Genomic DNA, 15,604 nt, shown 5'->3' with positions numbered 1-15,604 from the left:
CAGTGTCATCACCATGTTCGCAACTTATTACAAAAGGTCAGTCAATCTCACTTTAGCCCTTTCGAAGTTTTTCTTGCCATTCCAGATTGTCCTTGGAGAAAACAAACCTTTATGGATGCGCCTTTTGTTTTATTATTATTAAAGAGGTTCAAACTAGAGACAGTGGCGGAGAAAGTAAATTGTTGTGGAAGCTAAATTAGAATTATCACGAGACTTCGCAAGTATTAAAAGATGTTTTGAAAATTTTTGGAGGGACATGGTAATAATCTCCGAGGGACTAGCTTGAAAATATGTATAAACTTAAGGGACTTTATTGATTTTTTCAAAATTTGGTGGTCGTGCCCCCTCAAGAAAAAGTTTTTTAATTATTTTTTTTACCTGAAAGCCCACAATTCAGGTCGAGCTGACCCAACATAGGTATTAGTATCCGAGTCAAGCTCAATCCTTGTACAAATTAACTGGTCATGTTATAAGACGACAGTGTTTTTTTTTTAAAAAGTATTTTTTTAAAACAAAATGTATTGAAGTATTATTTTTTATATTTTAAAATTTATTTTTAATATTATAAAATTAAAATAATTAAAAAATAATTTCAAATATAAATTTCAATTTTTTTCTGAAAAAATAAACAGGCTCACGGTGGCTTGCCACATGCAATCTCTTTTTTTGACGACAACATTCCAAACTTAACTTTATCCTTTTAAAAAAAATTATTGATTGATATTTGACCCATTTATCATATCTAGCTGTTGCGTTACAGGATGTGACCGTTAGAAGCCCCCAATTTCAAATCCGCAGAGAACAAACCAGTCACAACACAAGAGATACCCCACTGGCCACCACTGCCAAAAAAAATGAGAGAAGACGACCAACTGCAACAGCCATTAACACCAGAAGAGTTGATGCAAGAGCTCAGATTCAAAGCCACTGAGCTTCTTCTCAGAGAAGAATGGCAAGAATCCGTTCAAGTCTACACCCAGTTCATCAATCTCTGTCAAGACCAGATCTCTGTCAAGTCACATCAAAATCACCCAGACCCAGACCTCCTCACCAAGCTTCAAAAATCCCTCTGCTTAGCCCTGTCAAACCGTGCTGAAGCACTTTCCAGGCTTAGAGATCTCACGGGAGCGCTCAAAGATTGTGATCAAGCATTGAAAATTGAGAGTACACATTTCAAGTCCCTTGTTTGCAAAGGCAAAATCTTGCTTAGTTTGAACAGGTACTCAATGGCCTTGGATTGCTTCAAAACTGCTGTTCTTGATCCACAGGCTAGTGGAAACCTTGAAACTCTGAATGGGTACGTGCAGAAATGCAAGAAACTGGAATTTCAATCGAGGACTGGAGCTTTTGATCTCTCTGATTGGATCCTAAGTGGGTTTCGTGGCAAATCTCCAGAGCTTGCTGAGTACACTGGTCCAGTGCAGATTAAGAGGTCTGAGCTCAGTGGAAGAGGCCTGTTTGCAACAAAGAACATTGATGCAGGGACTTTGCTGTTAGTGACTAAAGCAATTGCCACAGAGAGAGGTATATTATCAAGTGAAGATTCTGGTGAGAATGCACGGTTGGTCATGTGGAAGAATTTTGTTGATAAAGTTGTAGATTCAGCTACCAAGTGTGAAAGAACTCACCATTTGATTAGCACATTGTCAAGTGGTGAAGATGAGGATAAGCTTGAGGCTCCTGAAATGAGTCTATTTAGGCCTGAGGCAGAGGAGATTGGAGAGTTAAATGAGAAGCTTGATAAGGTTAAAATTTTGAACGTATTGGATGTGAATTCTCTTGTTGAGGATTCAGTTTCAGCTAAAGTCTTAGGGAGGAATAGTGATTATTATGGTGTTGGATTATGGGTTCTGGCTTCATTCATTAACCATTCATGTAATCCTAATGCTAGACGCTTGCATGTTGGGGATCATGTGCTAGTTCATGCTTCCAGGGATGTTAAGGCGGGTGAAGAAATCACATTTGCATATTTTGACGTGCTTTCTCCATTAAGCAAGCGAGACGAAATGTCAAAGACATGGGGTTTTCATTGCAGTTGCAAGAGGTGCAAATTTGAAGAAGAAATGTGTTCTAAGCAAGAGATGAAGGAAATAGAGATAGGACTTGAAAGAGGGATTGATGTGGGCAGTGCAATTTTTAGGCTTGAGGAAGGTATGAAAAGATGGATGGTGAGAGGGAGGGGGAAAGGCTATATGAGGGCATCATTTTGGGCTGCATATTTTGAAGCTTATGGCTCTGAGAAATCTGTGACGAGGTGGGGAAGACGAATTCCGGCTGTCGATATAGTAGTGGATAGTGTTGCAGAAGCTGTGGGATGTGATGAGAGAGTACTGAAGGTTTTTATGCAAGCATTTAAACGAAACGGCGTTAGCTTGGTGGATATGGAGAAAGCACTCAAGTTGGGAAGAGGAGTACATGGAAAGGTGGTCAAGAAACAACAAGCCTTAAGGTCCCTCCTTGACTTTGGCATTCATGATGCTTGAACATAGGCTATTAAGCTAGTAGCGATGCCAAGTTTTTTCTTTTTCCTTTTTCGTTTTCTTTTTGGTCTCTGTTTTTCTCTTCTTTTTTAAACTATTGCAAGGTCATTTTTTACTTTGTTTTGTGCCATATTGACATGATCTGTAGCTTTTGTTTTCTGGCTCAGTCCAAAAATTAGTTTGTGCCACCATTCATAAATAACAAGGAAGCACTTCTCTTACAATACCAGTTAAAACTCCGAAAAAGTACTATTGAGCATTTTAGTTAAGTGCGTGCCCATCTGCATGGCAACATCCAAATTAAATTTAGAGTTCACTGGGAAAATCATGGGCAGACTGCAGAACTCAGTTTTTTCCCGCAATCTGACAGCACCAAAGCCATATCGACCCCTAGAAGCAATTTGTGACGGACTAGCAGAGAAATTTTTTTTCTTTTTTTCCCCAAAAACTCCTTGGACGAGGAGTGGATTAATTCGCCACTCTTGGAACAGGGGATTTGAGCATAACTCCAAATTAGGCATATGAAAATACTTCATTATCATCAATACCTGCCATTTTCTTTTTCATTACCAAGAAATAATGTAATCTATTTTTCCCCCATTACAAAAGTAAAGTTATAAATAATTTCTGTTGACAGTAAGATATGGTGACCTCAAAACTAATACAGTTACATGCACTCTCGAAGGAGCAAAGGTGCATTGTAACAGCAGGGTGACTGCAGTACAGACCAGGGCAACCTGAAAACCTATAATATCAAATGATTCATTCTGACCAGCTTATTATAGAGAATGCAGTCATCCCTCCCAGTGTTGCTCTCCAACAAAGCACTTTGCACAAGTTCCTGATGCAAAAAACCATTGGAAACTAGAAACAGCACATTTGTACGAGTGCAACCCTTATGGGTGAAGCTGAGAGGATACAGAAGCACAGTTCTCACCTTGATTTCCGTGTAGGAAAAAATGTCCCCAAGCTGTGTATAATCAACCTCATGTCTTCGACTTGAATAGGCAGCAGTTAATCCTCAACACCCCCAGACGCTGACAAAGAGCAAAATTAGGAATTTTAGTCTTACCCTGATTTAGCCAGTTTGATTCCAGTCAAAACACCTGAAAGCCTGTCCCAAAAAAGAAATATTGATAGTGGGTAGATGAAAGAACAATCCTGACATTCTCAAATTGCAGACAAAGAAAAGGGAATTAAGTTTCTGAGAACATACCTCCAATAATTCCTTATCAATCACAGCCTCCTTCCCAGACAGCTCTTTCTTCTGTCTCCACCTTGTCATCTTTTTTTTCCAGACAAATCTGCAACAGACTTGGGTTTTGTACCTGAATCTTTCAAGTCAGTTTTGTCCTCAATTGCTTCCTCTGTCTTTGTCTCTTTCATCACCAGCCCGAGGTTCATGCTCAGCATCCCCACTGATCCTCCTCTCATCATTTCTGTTTAGCATTTCACCCAATAAAACAACTTATACAGGATGCCGTACTGAATCTCAATGTTTTTACAGGAAAACCAATATTATAATAAATTATCAAACTTGAACTGAAAACTTTTAACATGCAATCCATCTTAGACTTCCCCAACTTGATATGCGACTATTTTGCATGAGAGAGCTTGTCTGAAATTATAAAGAAAAATTCTTGCCTCGTTAGATGAGTCATGCCCAGGGCCATCCATTTGTTCATATTCTTCAGGATCCTCCATTTCTTCACATTCTTCAGGATCTTCCTCTGGGTCTTCCTCAGCTTCACTTTCTTCTTCCTGCTTCGGCTTATTAATAGGATCAACAGAAGTATCCTCCTCCATGACAGTTTTTTCGTCATCCGGCTGATCTGCACTTGACATTTCACTGTTAGCAGATTTAGCTTTCAGAGGTAGAGCTCACTAGTCTTCAGGCGCCTTCCTAATGATTTCTTGTCGTCCTTCACATCCATGGCCCCCCACTGCCTCTTGCATTGATTTCTTTTTCTTACGAATTTTATTTGTAGCTTCTGCATATAATAGAGGAACACTGGAAAATGCCTTGGCAACTGAATCAAGTAACATTCATGTAGATGGAGTAACCATTGTGAACCAACCTGGAGAAACATCAAAAGACGAGATCCCATTTGATACTGAAGCATCTCATATAGTGATTCAGCAAACAGTGAGAGCTGCAAAAGTAGTAGAACAACAGTTACATTACTCTAAGCACATAAAGAGTTCCATTGAATTTAGGCATACACAAAGGAAAAATATAACACGGTGTTATCAAGGCAAACCTCAAATATTGATTCCTCAACATCCTTACCAGTGTAATCCAAAAGTGCGTCCAGGGAAAGTGATAAAGAGCACAGCTGTGGCACAGAATGTATCATTAGGCAATAATATTAAGTGAAGGCAAAGTGTTTCATATTATTGGTCTTTTTTTTGGACAACACTTGCAATTAATGTAGCAGGTAGTAGCATAAATATGTGCCAAGCAATAATCAAAACCTATTTTTCCTTCCTTGTTGCCTTTTGTTTTCAAAATAAGTCCAGGGCGTCTAGGAGGTTCTTCAGGCTTCCTCTTTTCCTTTCCTTCTTTATTTGATTTGTTCCAGGACTCATCTTTTTCACCTTTTTCCTTGTTATCTTCCTTCAATCTTCCATAACCCTTCAACTTTCCTCCCTTACTATTAGCGTTATCCTTCAGGGCAACCTTTTGCTTATCAGCCTTAACTTCAGTTTTAGTCCCTGAGCTGCTTTTCTGGTCAATTTCCTTTTCATCCTTCTTATCCTCCATGAGATCCTTCATCTCGCCTGAATTAGGCACACCTAGCTTGCTTCTCTGCAACTGGGGCCGGTCCCACCACTGGCTCCTCCTGAACCATTGAGCTTTCTTTTCATTACTTTCTTAATTATTTTCCTTTTTATGGTAGTTTTGATACCGGTACCTTGTGTAACTACAGGACTGATGGTATCTGAAGTATTCTTTGGTTGATCCTCACTGCAGTCCTTCTCAGCTTTCATATCAGACTGCAAGTCATTATCTTTATTTTGAGTAGATTTACAACGCAGCAGACTAAACTTACAGCCAGACTATTTAGGAGCACAAACAAAGAAGAACATATATTATTTAGATGAAGTTAGTTTTGGATACAGAACATTTTGTCCTATTCAAGATTTCAGGGACCACAAACATGAGAGCATAAAAAAAATTCCTACATCAATGTGTGATGTAATCTTAGATCCTAAGAAATTTGAAGCAACTAGAAAGTACTTCACATTAAGTTACGATATTATCTTAATACATGCAGTAGCAAGAATTTCAACCCACATTACTGATTAATTACTAGAAAACATGCAAATAAGCTAATGAAAAACAGAACCCATAACTATAAGGATTGTGTCAGGGTATAGATTTCCTTAAATTAGAAAAAAAAAAAGATTCTGAAATGACCATGAATAGGAGTAAAAAAGACCTGTTGAGCACCACTCATGGAAGCTGAGCCATAAACAGCTCTGTATTGCCCTCAAAATGTGATGTGGCTGAAGCATAATCTATGTATCCATCAACATCAGCCTCCTGAGGACCACCTAGAATCGATGAATGCCTCGAGGCCAATGAATGTTGAGAGCCCCCAACAGAGCTCCCAGAATAGGTCATTCCCAGCTAACCAGATTTCAATTAAAAAAACGACACGTATATCCCGAATCAATCAAAGCATGAGACACGTATGTCCCGAATCAATCAAAAGTAATACTCATAAGAGCGATTGTCCAAATTACAAGAAAAGCTACAATAATTTTACTGATTTGCGTACAATCAAAATTAACAAGCAGTAAGAAAAAACAACATGCTCGAATTACAAAGGAAAGCTCATAGAATAAGCAGCTCCCAGTTGTGAAAAAAGAAAAACAAATAGCGAGAAGACGAGATTTCAAATTTAAGAATGAGACCTTTACTCCGCGACCACTCGCACAGGAAGAAAAAAAATTACACCAGAACACAGCATGGATAATTATCAACTAATCAAGCTTTGGCATTGCGTTTGCTTCTGCTTTTCAAATTGTTTTTCACCTCAAAAGCATCAAATTGATGATTTTTGAAGTAATTTATAATGGTTCTGATGTGATGATCTTAAAAATAAAAATAAAAAATCATTTTAATGCATTTTATTTTCAATTGAAAATCAATTTTGAAAAGCACCTCATCACAATAACAAACACACACTAACGTACACCGAAAGAAATTGCCCAAGAACAGCAATTTTCAGTCATTCATTCATGTGTCATCAAAATCGAAAGACGGTGAAAAAAAATAATCTGGCCTACTTAAAAGAAAAGCTGCAATTTTACTTTGCAGTGAACTAACAGCACGTAAACGAAAGTTCTTACACATTGAGCATAGCCAGATTGGGCACCTTAAGCATTGCTGCCTCTCGGAGAATACATGTTACTTAAACCAATGAATAAAAACGTGGCAAAAAAAGCCTGCAATTAATAGCCAAACAAACATACTACGAAAACAAAAATTGAAAGACAAAGCGAGTGATTAGAGAAGAAAATGATAACAACCAATCCGCAATTGATATTATACGGACTGCTGCTAGTGGGTATTTTTTTCTCTTAAAATCTCTAAAACAAGAGACCATTGGTTGCATTTGGGCCCAAATGCTAATTTTCTCGGATTTTAGTTAGTAGCTAAAAAATCGAGTTTCAAGTTGAGAGATTTGTTTTTTAAGAACTGTAAAAGTAAAATACATTTAATATATGAACTTTTCTCAAAACCATTTAAAATAAATATTTTTTCTTTTAATCAGGAATTAAAAAATAAATATAAATTTTTATATTAAAATTAATTTGAAAACATATTAAGATTCGTATAATTTATCTTTTCTTTAAGTTTAAGAACCAAATTTTATCTTTTTCAAAACTTCTGGCACACAATTCATGTCTTCTTTTTTTTCATTTCCATCTCCTTTCTTTTAATTTGACTAAGAAGTCAGAAATAATTGGCTTTAAATTAAAATCAAATTGTTTAAAATAAAACTTTAAAAATAAAAATGAATTATATTAAAAAAATAAACAAAGTCATCTAAAGTGTGATTTGTGCATGAAAAATACCAGCTCCTGAAGTAAAACACCCCACGCGATTTAGACTACAGGTAATCATTGCCCAGTGAGAGACTGTTCTTTTCATTGCCATAATAAAAAAATAATTACAAGCGGAACTTTTTAGTCAGTACTTGCAAAGAGAGTGAACCTGTTACTGTCTATGGATGGAGATGTTTAAAAAAGAATGGAAAAGAAAAATCTATAACATTGTATGGGAAAATATCTGAAGACATGCAAATAGATTAGCTTTCTTGCCGAAAGCGAAAGGATACAGTGAAAGGGCAAAAAAAAAAAGGTTGCACAGTACTCTGAAGTTACCTTTCTCGAGAAGGAAGAACAAAATATCTCTAAGAAAGAACAATGATAAAATTTATATTTTACAACAAATGTGCAGGGGAAACATCATTCTCTGATGCAACTTTCACTTTTTATGCCTAAGAAGAGGTAGCGAAATGCAGGCAAAAATGTGATTTTTACAGATCAAAAACCAAGAACATAATACCCTGCTCTTTTTTTTAGTGCTCTTGCTCCATGACCAATTTATGCCTCAAGTTCGCCACCCGCTGCTGAACAGGCTAATGACCATATCGAAATTCACTTCTTGGCTTAAGTGACTAAAAACTTCCTCCTCTCTTGCGAAACAGGCTGTCAACATTTTATTTGTCCTAGCTTCTACAAACAGACACCACTCAATCTCCACCACTCCTCTCCTGCCACGGAAGTCACACTATCATCAGCAGCTTCAGCTTCAACACTGAAAAACGCTAACGTCTTTGCAACTGACCAAGATTTCCAAGCTATAGGGTGAACTGTTACCTGTTACCACGTACAGTGATGTATGCATAAAAGAAAAGGAAAGATGCTGAAAATATTGTTGTTGTTGTTATCATTTCAAGCATGAATATTTCTAAAACAATTGCTAATATTACCAGAAAAAATACGATCTCATTCAATATACATTCCTGGAAGAACTGGATAATTTTGCAAATATTATGTAATTGTATTTGAAGAAACAAAAATAATAATTAAAAGAAGGAAATATATAGAAAGTGAAGTGCCAAAATGTTTTTAAAAAACCCACAAAAACACTAGCACCGGAAAACACAAAGAAAGAGATCGAGCAGATCGTACTGAAGAGGTAAAGGCATTTAACATGTATGTGTACAAACATTGAATGGCGGCAGTAAGATTAGATGGGATAGCATACGCAGACATTATTGCGATCATTAATTAATAGCGCAACGGGAAAATGTTATTGCCCTTGAGACACCATATCTGTTAATATAGCGTCCACCAAGCGGCTTCTATGTCCAGGGAGAGATCCTTTAGTTAATTCAATGGTGGCCACAAATGGCTCGTCATCTGTGTTTGCCCTTTCCCTTTATCCGGTGGTTTTTCTTTTTGTTTCTGCACTTTTATTTAGCTCATGTCTTCCCTTTCTGTTGCTCTGTTTTCGGTTGTTGTTTTTCCTCAGCCTCTGTTTTGTGCTCCCTTCTCCGTGTAGATTCCCACTTAATCAGTGTTTTAATTGATCTCGGCTTGTGAAAAAAGAAAATTACAGATGGATACTTGACTCGCGTGGAAAAATGATAATCACAATATTACGATGCGTGTAGATAAAGAAGACAACCTTGGGTCATGAATTAATGACTTGGTCCGTGCAATTCTCATTTGGTCTGTGTCATAGGTTTTAAACCCAATCCAATGATCGAACCAGTATAATAATTAAATTATGAGTTAAATGTGAGTAGATCAATTTAGATTAATCTAAAAAATTAATTTTTTTACAATTAAAGACTTAAAAAAATTGGCCTTTTTCTTATGCGTCCTTGCGATTAAAACCAACAAAAACAAATACTAGCATAATTATTACTCTTTGTTTGAAACTAATGCCACCTTTTCTACTTTGTTTTTTAAACAAGAATTCTTAAATTCAAGATACCTTATCCACCAACCCTATCTCCTCAATCTTATACAAGATCTCCTAGCACATCTCACATCAAAGACCATTACGAGCCCTTTTTTGTAATATTTTTGTTGATTTTAAAAATTTTATGATAGATCAGGATGAGAATAAATTTGAAAGGTCTCTTTAGAAGAGATCAATTCAAAGCAAAGTATTTAGCCATAGAAATTAAAAAGAACAATTGAGAACAGTGTTCTGACTTCACTTATAAAAAACCAGAAGATTGGCATTTGATGCTACTTCTGACCAATAAAGGTATGCAAGTTAAAGACACAAACATACCCCTCCGGTCCTCTCTTATACAAACTTGGCTTTTATTACTTTTTGATTTCTGTTTCTTTCTTGTAAAAAGTAAAATTGCACAGTCTTAATTCCTGATTTTGCAATAATAAAAAAACCCATAATTTTCTTACTTATTCCTTATTATTTTCTTTCTCAAACTAGAATTTTAATTTTTTATTTGACAACAACAAAAGAGGTGAGAGATGATGTCATAACTTTTAGTGAGTTAGTAAAATATCTTTTCCATATAAAAAACAAAAAAAATAAAGAGATAACATCAACTTAATCTTATTTTGATTCGCAGATTTGAAGAGCCAAACAAGTAAAAAGCTTAGCCTTAAACTTAAATTCCTTTGATTTTTTTATACTGCGGATGGGATTACTTGTGTGTGTGTGTGTCATGGGATTACTTGTGTGTGTATTAAAAAACATAGCCGGGTCTCAGCCGAGTTTATCAGGGTCGACCGGGTTTTATCAAGAAAAATACTTAACCAGTTTTTTCATTAACCTGGCCCGGTTCCAGCTCTAGGTCAGTCGTATTCCATGTTGATCTGCCAATTCAGGCCGGATTTTAAAATTATGGTCTATATCATGTCACTTGGGTTGCCTCGTATCATTCATTTGCCTGAGATACACAAGCGCTATTGCTTCCTACCTGGAATAACGAGACATAGCGATAAGAGATAGAAGATAGATTTTTTTGGGAAGTGTGTTATGGTTGTTTTTTAAAGTATTTTTTATTTTAAAATATATTAAAATAATAATTTTTAATTTTTAAAAAATTATTTTTAATACCAGCATATTAAAATGATATAAAAATATTAAAAATATATTAATTTAAAATAAAAAAAATTAAAACTATTTTCAAAACACAACGTTAAACACGCAAGTGATGCGAACACCTCCATTTATTAATGCCTTTTCGAAACCCCGACCAGGATTCTTTTTTCGCAGGCATACAAGATGGCGTTAGTTAAGGACAACTGAATCCTATCTTTATTTGGAAGGCATAAGAAACTGGGGGAGATGATTAATTAAAAAAAGAGGTTTAGGGGTTCGGGTGTCTCATGTATTTTTCTTGTTTAGAGTTAATTATAAATATTTAAAAACATTACCATGTGAAATAATAATTATCTAACGTATTGAATTAATATCATTGCTTTTTATTCGAATAATGTTTGTTTTTAATATTTTTTATCATAATTTAATTATAAATAAAGTCTAATAAATGCACTCCAATAATACTTAATGTGTTCCCTAAGGTTTTAATAAGCCTTTTTTTTGGCAAATCAAGAAACTCATTTCCTTCCCTTCTATCATGATAATTGGGTTAAGAAAAATCATAGGTGATGCATCAACATAAATTTTATACAAGCATGATATTGAATTGACTAATTAATTACTTAAAAAAATTCCATATCGCAGTAAATCCTTCTAAAGCAATCTCTCTACATCATATTCAATTTCCTTCTTTGGTATATGGAAATTACTATCTGTATATCTAACTAAGCTTGTGTAATAAATAGCTATCTAATAGCCACTGATTCGGTTTGTATAAATAGGAAGACAAAAACTAGCTATTCGAGTAATTTAATCTGAAGCAAATAGATATTATGCTGAATATTAATTATCCTAACATGATTTAAATGGATAATGTTTTTAGATAAATAATAATGGATATAATATAAATATTATCAAATTCAATCCTAAAACCCGCCCAAACCTAACTTAAATATTTATATTATATAAATATATTTGTAAAATATTTAGTTTTTTAATATAATGTAATATAATTTTAATATCTACATAAAACACAAATATTTATCATTTTATCAGTTAATATGTACCTATATATATAATTATTCTATTTTATATTAAATAATAAATAATAATCAAATAATAGATAGTAGAATTTATATTGATAAATAATTTATAAATATCTAATTTTTTTACTTAATAAATAATAAATAAAATATAAATATCAAGCAATTTACGCATATAACACCCATTATATTCCCTAATTTCATCCTCCGATCTGCGAGCACACACCAGCGAAATGGTCAGCCGCGCAATCTTCACATAAAATCCTACCCCCAGTAACATGCAATATTTTATCACAAAATTTGGAACCCACAAAGAAACTGGCGAAATTAAGAGATCCTTGATCAAGTAATTTATGACCACACTTTAGTTTCAAACCCTAGCAGCCTTCAAATTAACAGACAGAACATTTAAAGAACCTTTATTTATAAAGATCTAATGTTACACTTGATGCAATATTGAAATTAACCATTACGAGTCCCTCAGTCAAACCCTACAATTAGGCTTTAGAAGTAGCAATAGTTAGATGATCAAAATACAGATGACCCAGTTGGAGAAGCATCCAACAGATTGATCCATCAATGATATTCCCCATAGGCGCGTTTTCATTCGCTGAAGAGTCAACAAACCAAGCATTATGATCGCTGGCATACGGGCTTATATCATGAATTGCCATTGAACTATCCAAATTTCGTTTCACTTGTGCTGTTTCTTTCAGTTTCTCAAAGCACTCCAACTGGTTTCCCCTATCAAATTCACTGGCCGTTGCCTCTCTGTTGCATGTAGCATTATTTGTGGCAAAAGCTAGTGTGGTGGTTGGATTTTTCCGAACTCCAACGAGTGGGATGGCTAGTGCATTTTCTGAGAAATTCAATGTGGATGTTGGAGACTCGAGAGAGCCACTGCTGCCTACCGAGAACATGCTGAAAACGACCCCTTGCCATGCTTTGAGTACATCAAGACACTGTGGTCTTGCTGTTGGAGCTGCACCACCTTTGCTGGAGACTTGAGCTGAAACTGCAGAGCCTAGTAATTTTTTGGGAGGAATAGGTACACTTAACTTTGACTCACGAACAAATCTGGCTTCGGCCTCTAGTCGAGCACTCTCCCATTGAGCCATGTGGCTTAAAGTGGCAGCACCATTGGAATGACCACTCCCTGAGCCGAAAGAATCAACTTTTGGCTTGTGTGTCACAGGATCAATGCCCATTTTATCTAATCTTTTCTTTAGATGTGTGTTCCAGTAATTCTTGATCTCGTTATCGGTTCTTTTCGGCAAGTGAGCAGCAATGGCTGACCACCTGTATAAAACAAGACGTACGGTCATCTTTACGTACAAGCAATCATGTGTGTCCTTGTCTGATGCAATTAATGCGACCATTAATTGCAAGACCTAGAGTTTATACCTGGCACGTAGTGTTTTGTATGATAGGAAGAATATAGTTTTATATCAGAATATTCTAAATATATTAAAATAATATTTTTTTATTTTTTAAATTATTTTTTATATTAAAACATAAAAAAAATTAATATATATATATATATAAATTAATTTTAAACAATTTTTTTTTTAAATTTTAAGAGTATGATTTTCAACGCATTCACACCATCATGTGCCTTTCCTGATCTAAGAGCGGACACAAAATCCGAAAACCAAAGATCATCGAAGGAATAATAATACCAATGTGGAAACCATGAGACCACATGAGAGTGTGACCGTCAATTTCAAGATCCTATGTATCACCGCGAGGAACTACCCTCTCACCTGTTTCCAAGAAGAGCATGCAGCTGAATGATTGATTGTTCTTCCTGCAAATTAAACTTTCCTCTCTTGATATCTGGCCGAAGGTAGTTGGTCCACCTGAGTCTACAGCTCTTCCCGCATCTTCGAAGCCCTACGCACACACGCACACGCACACCGAAAAACAAAATGAAGGGATAACAATCAAGCTATCGTCTAATAAAGACTAGGGCACCAAGTGAATAAATAATTGGGAGTAAATAAAGGGTTTGTTAGTGTAAATCACCAGCTTCGGCAGGCAAGGCTCGCCAGCTTCCATGCCCATGCTCTTCGATGTAAGCCAAAAGCTTCTGGTCTTCTTCAGGAGTCCATGGCCCTTTCTTCAGTCCCACCTTCTCAAAGCTTTGAGACTTAACCATATCTCAGACCAACCTAGAGAGAAAGAGAGAGATAAACTATAACGTGGAAAGTATTAGGAGAAATATCAGGGGAAGACAAGTGAATTAGAAAAACACAGGTAGAATATATAGGCGCGCTGGTAATATAATAAATATTATCGATGTGGATCCGTACAAACCACCTTGAACGTACTAGTAATGTAACCTCAAACGTGAAAAACGCACTCAAAATGTGAGCAGTCTTCGAGAGAAATCTTGAATTAACAACAGAACCGCAGTTATTTCCTTGCCTCTTCAGATAGTCATGCGGTCACTCTCTCTCCACATGACCCACCGAGCCAATCATGATTTATTTTTCTATCTAATGCAGTACACTGGGCAGTTGATAGTATTAAAACTCCCCGAGCTATATATTCTTTATAATCCATAAATGATTTATTTTTATAAGATGAAATAATAAACAGTATTGCTTTAATTGCATGTATGTACGCCCCAGAAGAAATTACATGTGAAATATTCGATCAAATCCTTGCCTGAAATGGGAAAGAAAAGGCAAACGAATTAACACGATCTCAACTGCTGCCTACTTGGGATTCTTTGTTTGCACATTACATCACATAAATAAAATCATACGGCTGCAGGACGTATATGATAGAATCCGCTTTTTAGAGAAGCTCAATCAATGCCAAACCTATATATGCTCGTGCATGCAAACTAGTACTAGTACGAGAACGAAACATTTTGAGTACAAATCCCTTTCATATTTTGTACTTTCATTTTGTGTGTGTGTGTGTGTGTGTGTGTGTTGACAAAAACCATTCAGATCTGAGACGAATCTATCATGCGCATGAGGATGAAATCGATAATATATCCTAAATTGAGTCTAAGTCGATTTCATATTTGGGGTGAAATCGATAGATATAGAGATCAATTCATCGAGATTAAAATGTTTCTGGCGAATTCGTTTTTTTTTCCCCTTATAAAAAGAAAAGGCAGAAGCAGATGAGAGTTTGTTTTTTATTATTTACAAAAGCAGGGAGGATTGAAGGGTCGACGTACGTCGTCGCAGATAAATTCAGATTGAAGGATTTTAATTTCGGTAGGTGCAGCATTTAACTCCTTTCATAGTAATTTTTTAAAAATTATTTTTTTACTTGAAAATATATAAAAATAATATTTTTTATTTTTAAAAAATTATTTTTAATATTGATACATTAAAATGATTAAAAATATATATAAATTTTTTTTCAGATTTTGCTGGAACCATTTGAGATGCAATGTGAAACAGTGGCGACGAAGTCTTTTGTCCAATTCTCCAAAACCAGTGACACAGCTAGCACATGTTACCGACGGGATCTTTTCTTACATTGCAGAAATTTGACAAATACTTGTCTATTATTTTTCTTATAACAATAGTTGGTTGTATGTACTATTATATGTGTATACACGTACATGTCCTGCTGAGTGTATGATTTTCGAACGAATACAATATTTACTCTGTGGTAGCGATGGGTCCTAAGCACATTAATAAGAAAAAACGTTCGATTAAAAACGAGTTGAAACATGGATGGGAGGTGTGAACATGCGTGGCAAGGGAGTAGCCAGAAATTTTTTTTATCATGTAAATATATATAAATTATTTTTTAAAATTAATTATTCATTCAGATATATAAATTTGTTAGGTTAATAATAAAATTTTAATTCAAATACATAACATAAAATATATATAAAAAAATAAAATTTAAAGTATATAAAATTCAAAATAAAAATAAATTATAATATCAAAGTTGCATCTTTTGATGTTTTGTAGATTATAATTTATTTATGATCAAATCTA

The 15,604-nt window shown here is 35.2% G+C and overlaps 2 protein-coding genes and 1 long non-coding RNA gene across 6 annotated transcripts; 1 reads left to right on the top strand and 2 right to left on the bottom strand.

Annotated features, from left to right (window-relative positions):
• The first annotated feature begins 754 nt into the window (after positions 1–754).
• Positions 755–2,706, top strand: SDG35 (SET domain protein 35). 4 transcript variants are annotated; one of them, XR_841438.1, is made up of 2 exons: positions 755–2,535; positions 2,566–2,706. XR_841438.1 is itself a non-coding variant. In XM_011019317.1 (2 exons), the coding sequence occupies exon 1, from the start codon at positions 855–857 to the stop codon at positions 2,481–2,483; it is 1,629 nt and encodes a 542-aa protein (XP_011017619.1). In that variant the 5' UTR covers positions 755–854; the 3' UTR covers positions 2,484–2,526; positions 2,563–2,706. The 4 variants fall into 4 exon arrangements, 3 of the variants coding, with proteins under 3 accessions (XP_011017619.1, XP_011017625.1, XP_011017607.1); XM_011019317.1 differs by having other exon boundaries at positions 755–2,526; positions 2,563–2,706; XM_011019323.1 differs by having other exon boundaries at positions 755–2,528.
• A 287-nt stretch (positions 2,707–2,993) lies between these two features.
• LOC105120917 (uncharacterized) lies at positions 2,994–6,977 on the bottom strand. The gene is made up of 9 exons (XR_841442.1): positions 6,840–6,977; positions 5,924–6,114; positions 4,742–5,477; positions 4,559–4,633; positions 4,125–4,471; positions 3,697–3,919; positions 3,553–3,594; positions 3,418–3,479; positions 2,994–3,321 (listed from the first exon to the last, which is right to left on the bottom strand). It is a non-coding gene; the product is annotated as an uncharacterized LOC105120917 (long non-coding RNA).
• Positions 6,978–12,037: 5,060 nt separating this feature from the next.
• Positions 12,038–13,914, bottom strand: LOC105120920 (transcription factor MYB76-like). Its single transcript, XM_011019347.1, has 3 exons — positions 13,656–13,914; positions 13,394–13,523; positions 12,038–12,929 (listed from the first exon to the last, which is right to left on the bottom strand). The coding sequence occupies exons 1-3, from the start codon at positions 13,786–13,788 to the stop codon at positions 12,128–12,130; spliced, it is 1,065 nt and encodes a 354-aa protein (XP_011017649.1). The 5' UTR covers positions 13,789–13,914; the 3' UTR covers positions 12,038–12,127.
• Positions 13,915–15,604: the final 1,690 nt, after the last annotated feature.

Source organism: Populus euphratica, unplaced genomic scaffold, assembly GCF_000495115.2.
Source record: "Populus euphratica unplaced genomic scaffold, PopEup_1.0 scaffold1.1, whole genome shotgun sequence".
NCBI lineage: Eukaryota > Viridiplantae > Streptophyta > Magnoliopsida > Malpighiales > Salicaceae > Populus > Populus euphratica.
Note: the sequence above shows the minus strand (reverse complement) of the source record. Positions and strands in the feature narration are given on the sequence as shown.

Bases quoted from the DNA above. Each gene is read 5' to 3' on its own strand.
- SDG35 (XM_011019317.1), top strand. From the start codon at position 855: ATGAGAGAAGACGACCAACTGCAACAGCCATTAACACCAGAAGAGTTG.
- LOC105120920 (XM_011019347.1), bottom strand. From the start codon at position 13,788: ATGGTTAAGTCTCAAAGCTTTGAGAAGGTGGGACTGAAGAAAGGGCCA. The intron at 13,524-13,655 runs GTGATTTACACT...GTGTGTGCGTAG, and splicing joins AGCCTTGCCTGCCGAAGCTG to GGCTTCGAAGATGCGGGAAG. The intron at 12,930-13,393 runs GTGAGAGGGTAG...TGTTTTATACAG, and splicing joins CATGCTCTTCTTGGAAACAG to GTGGTCAGCCATTGCTGCTC.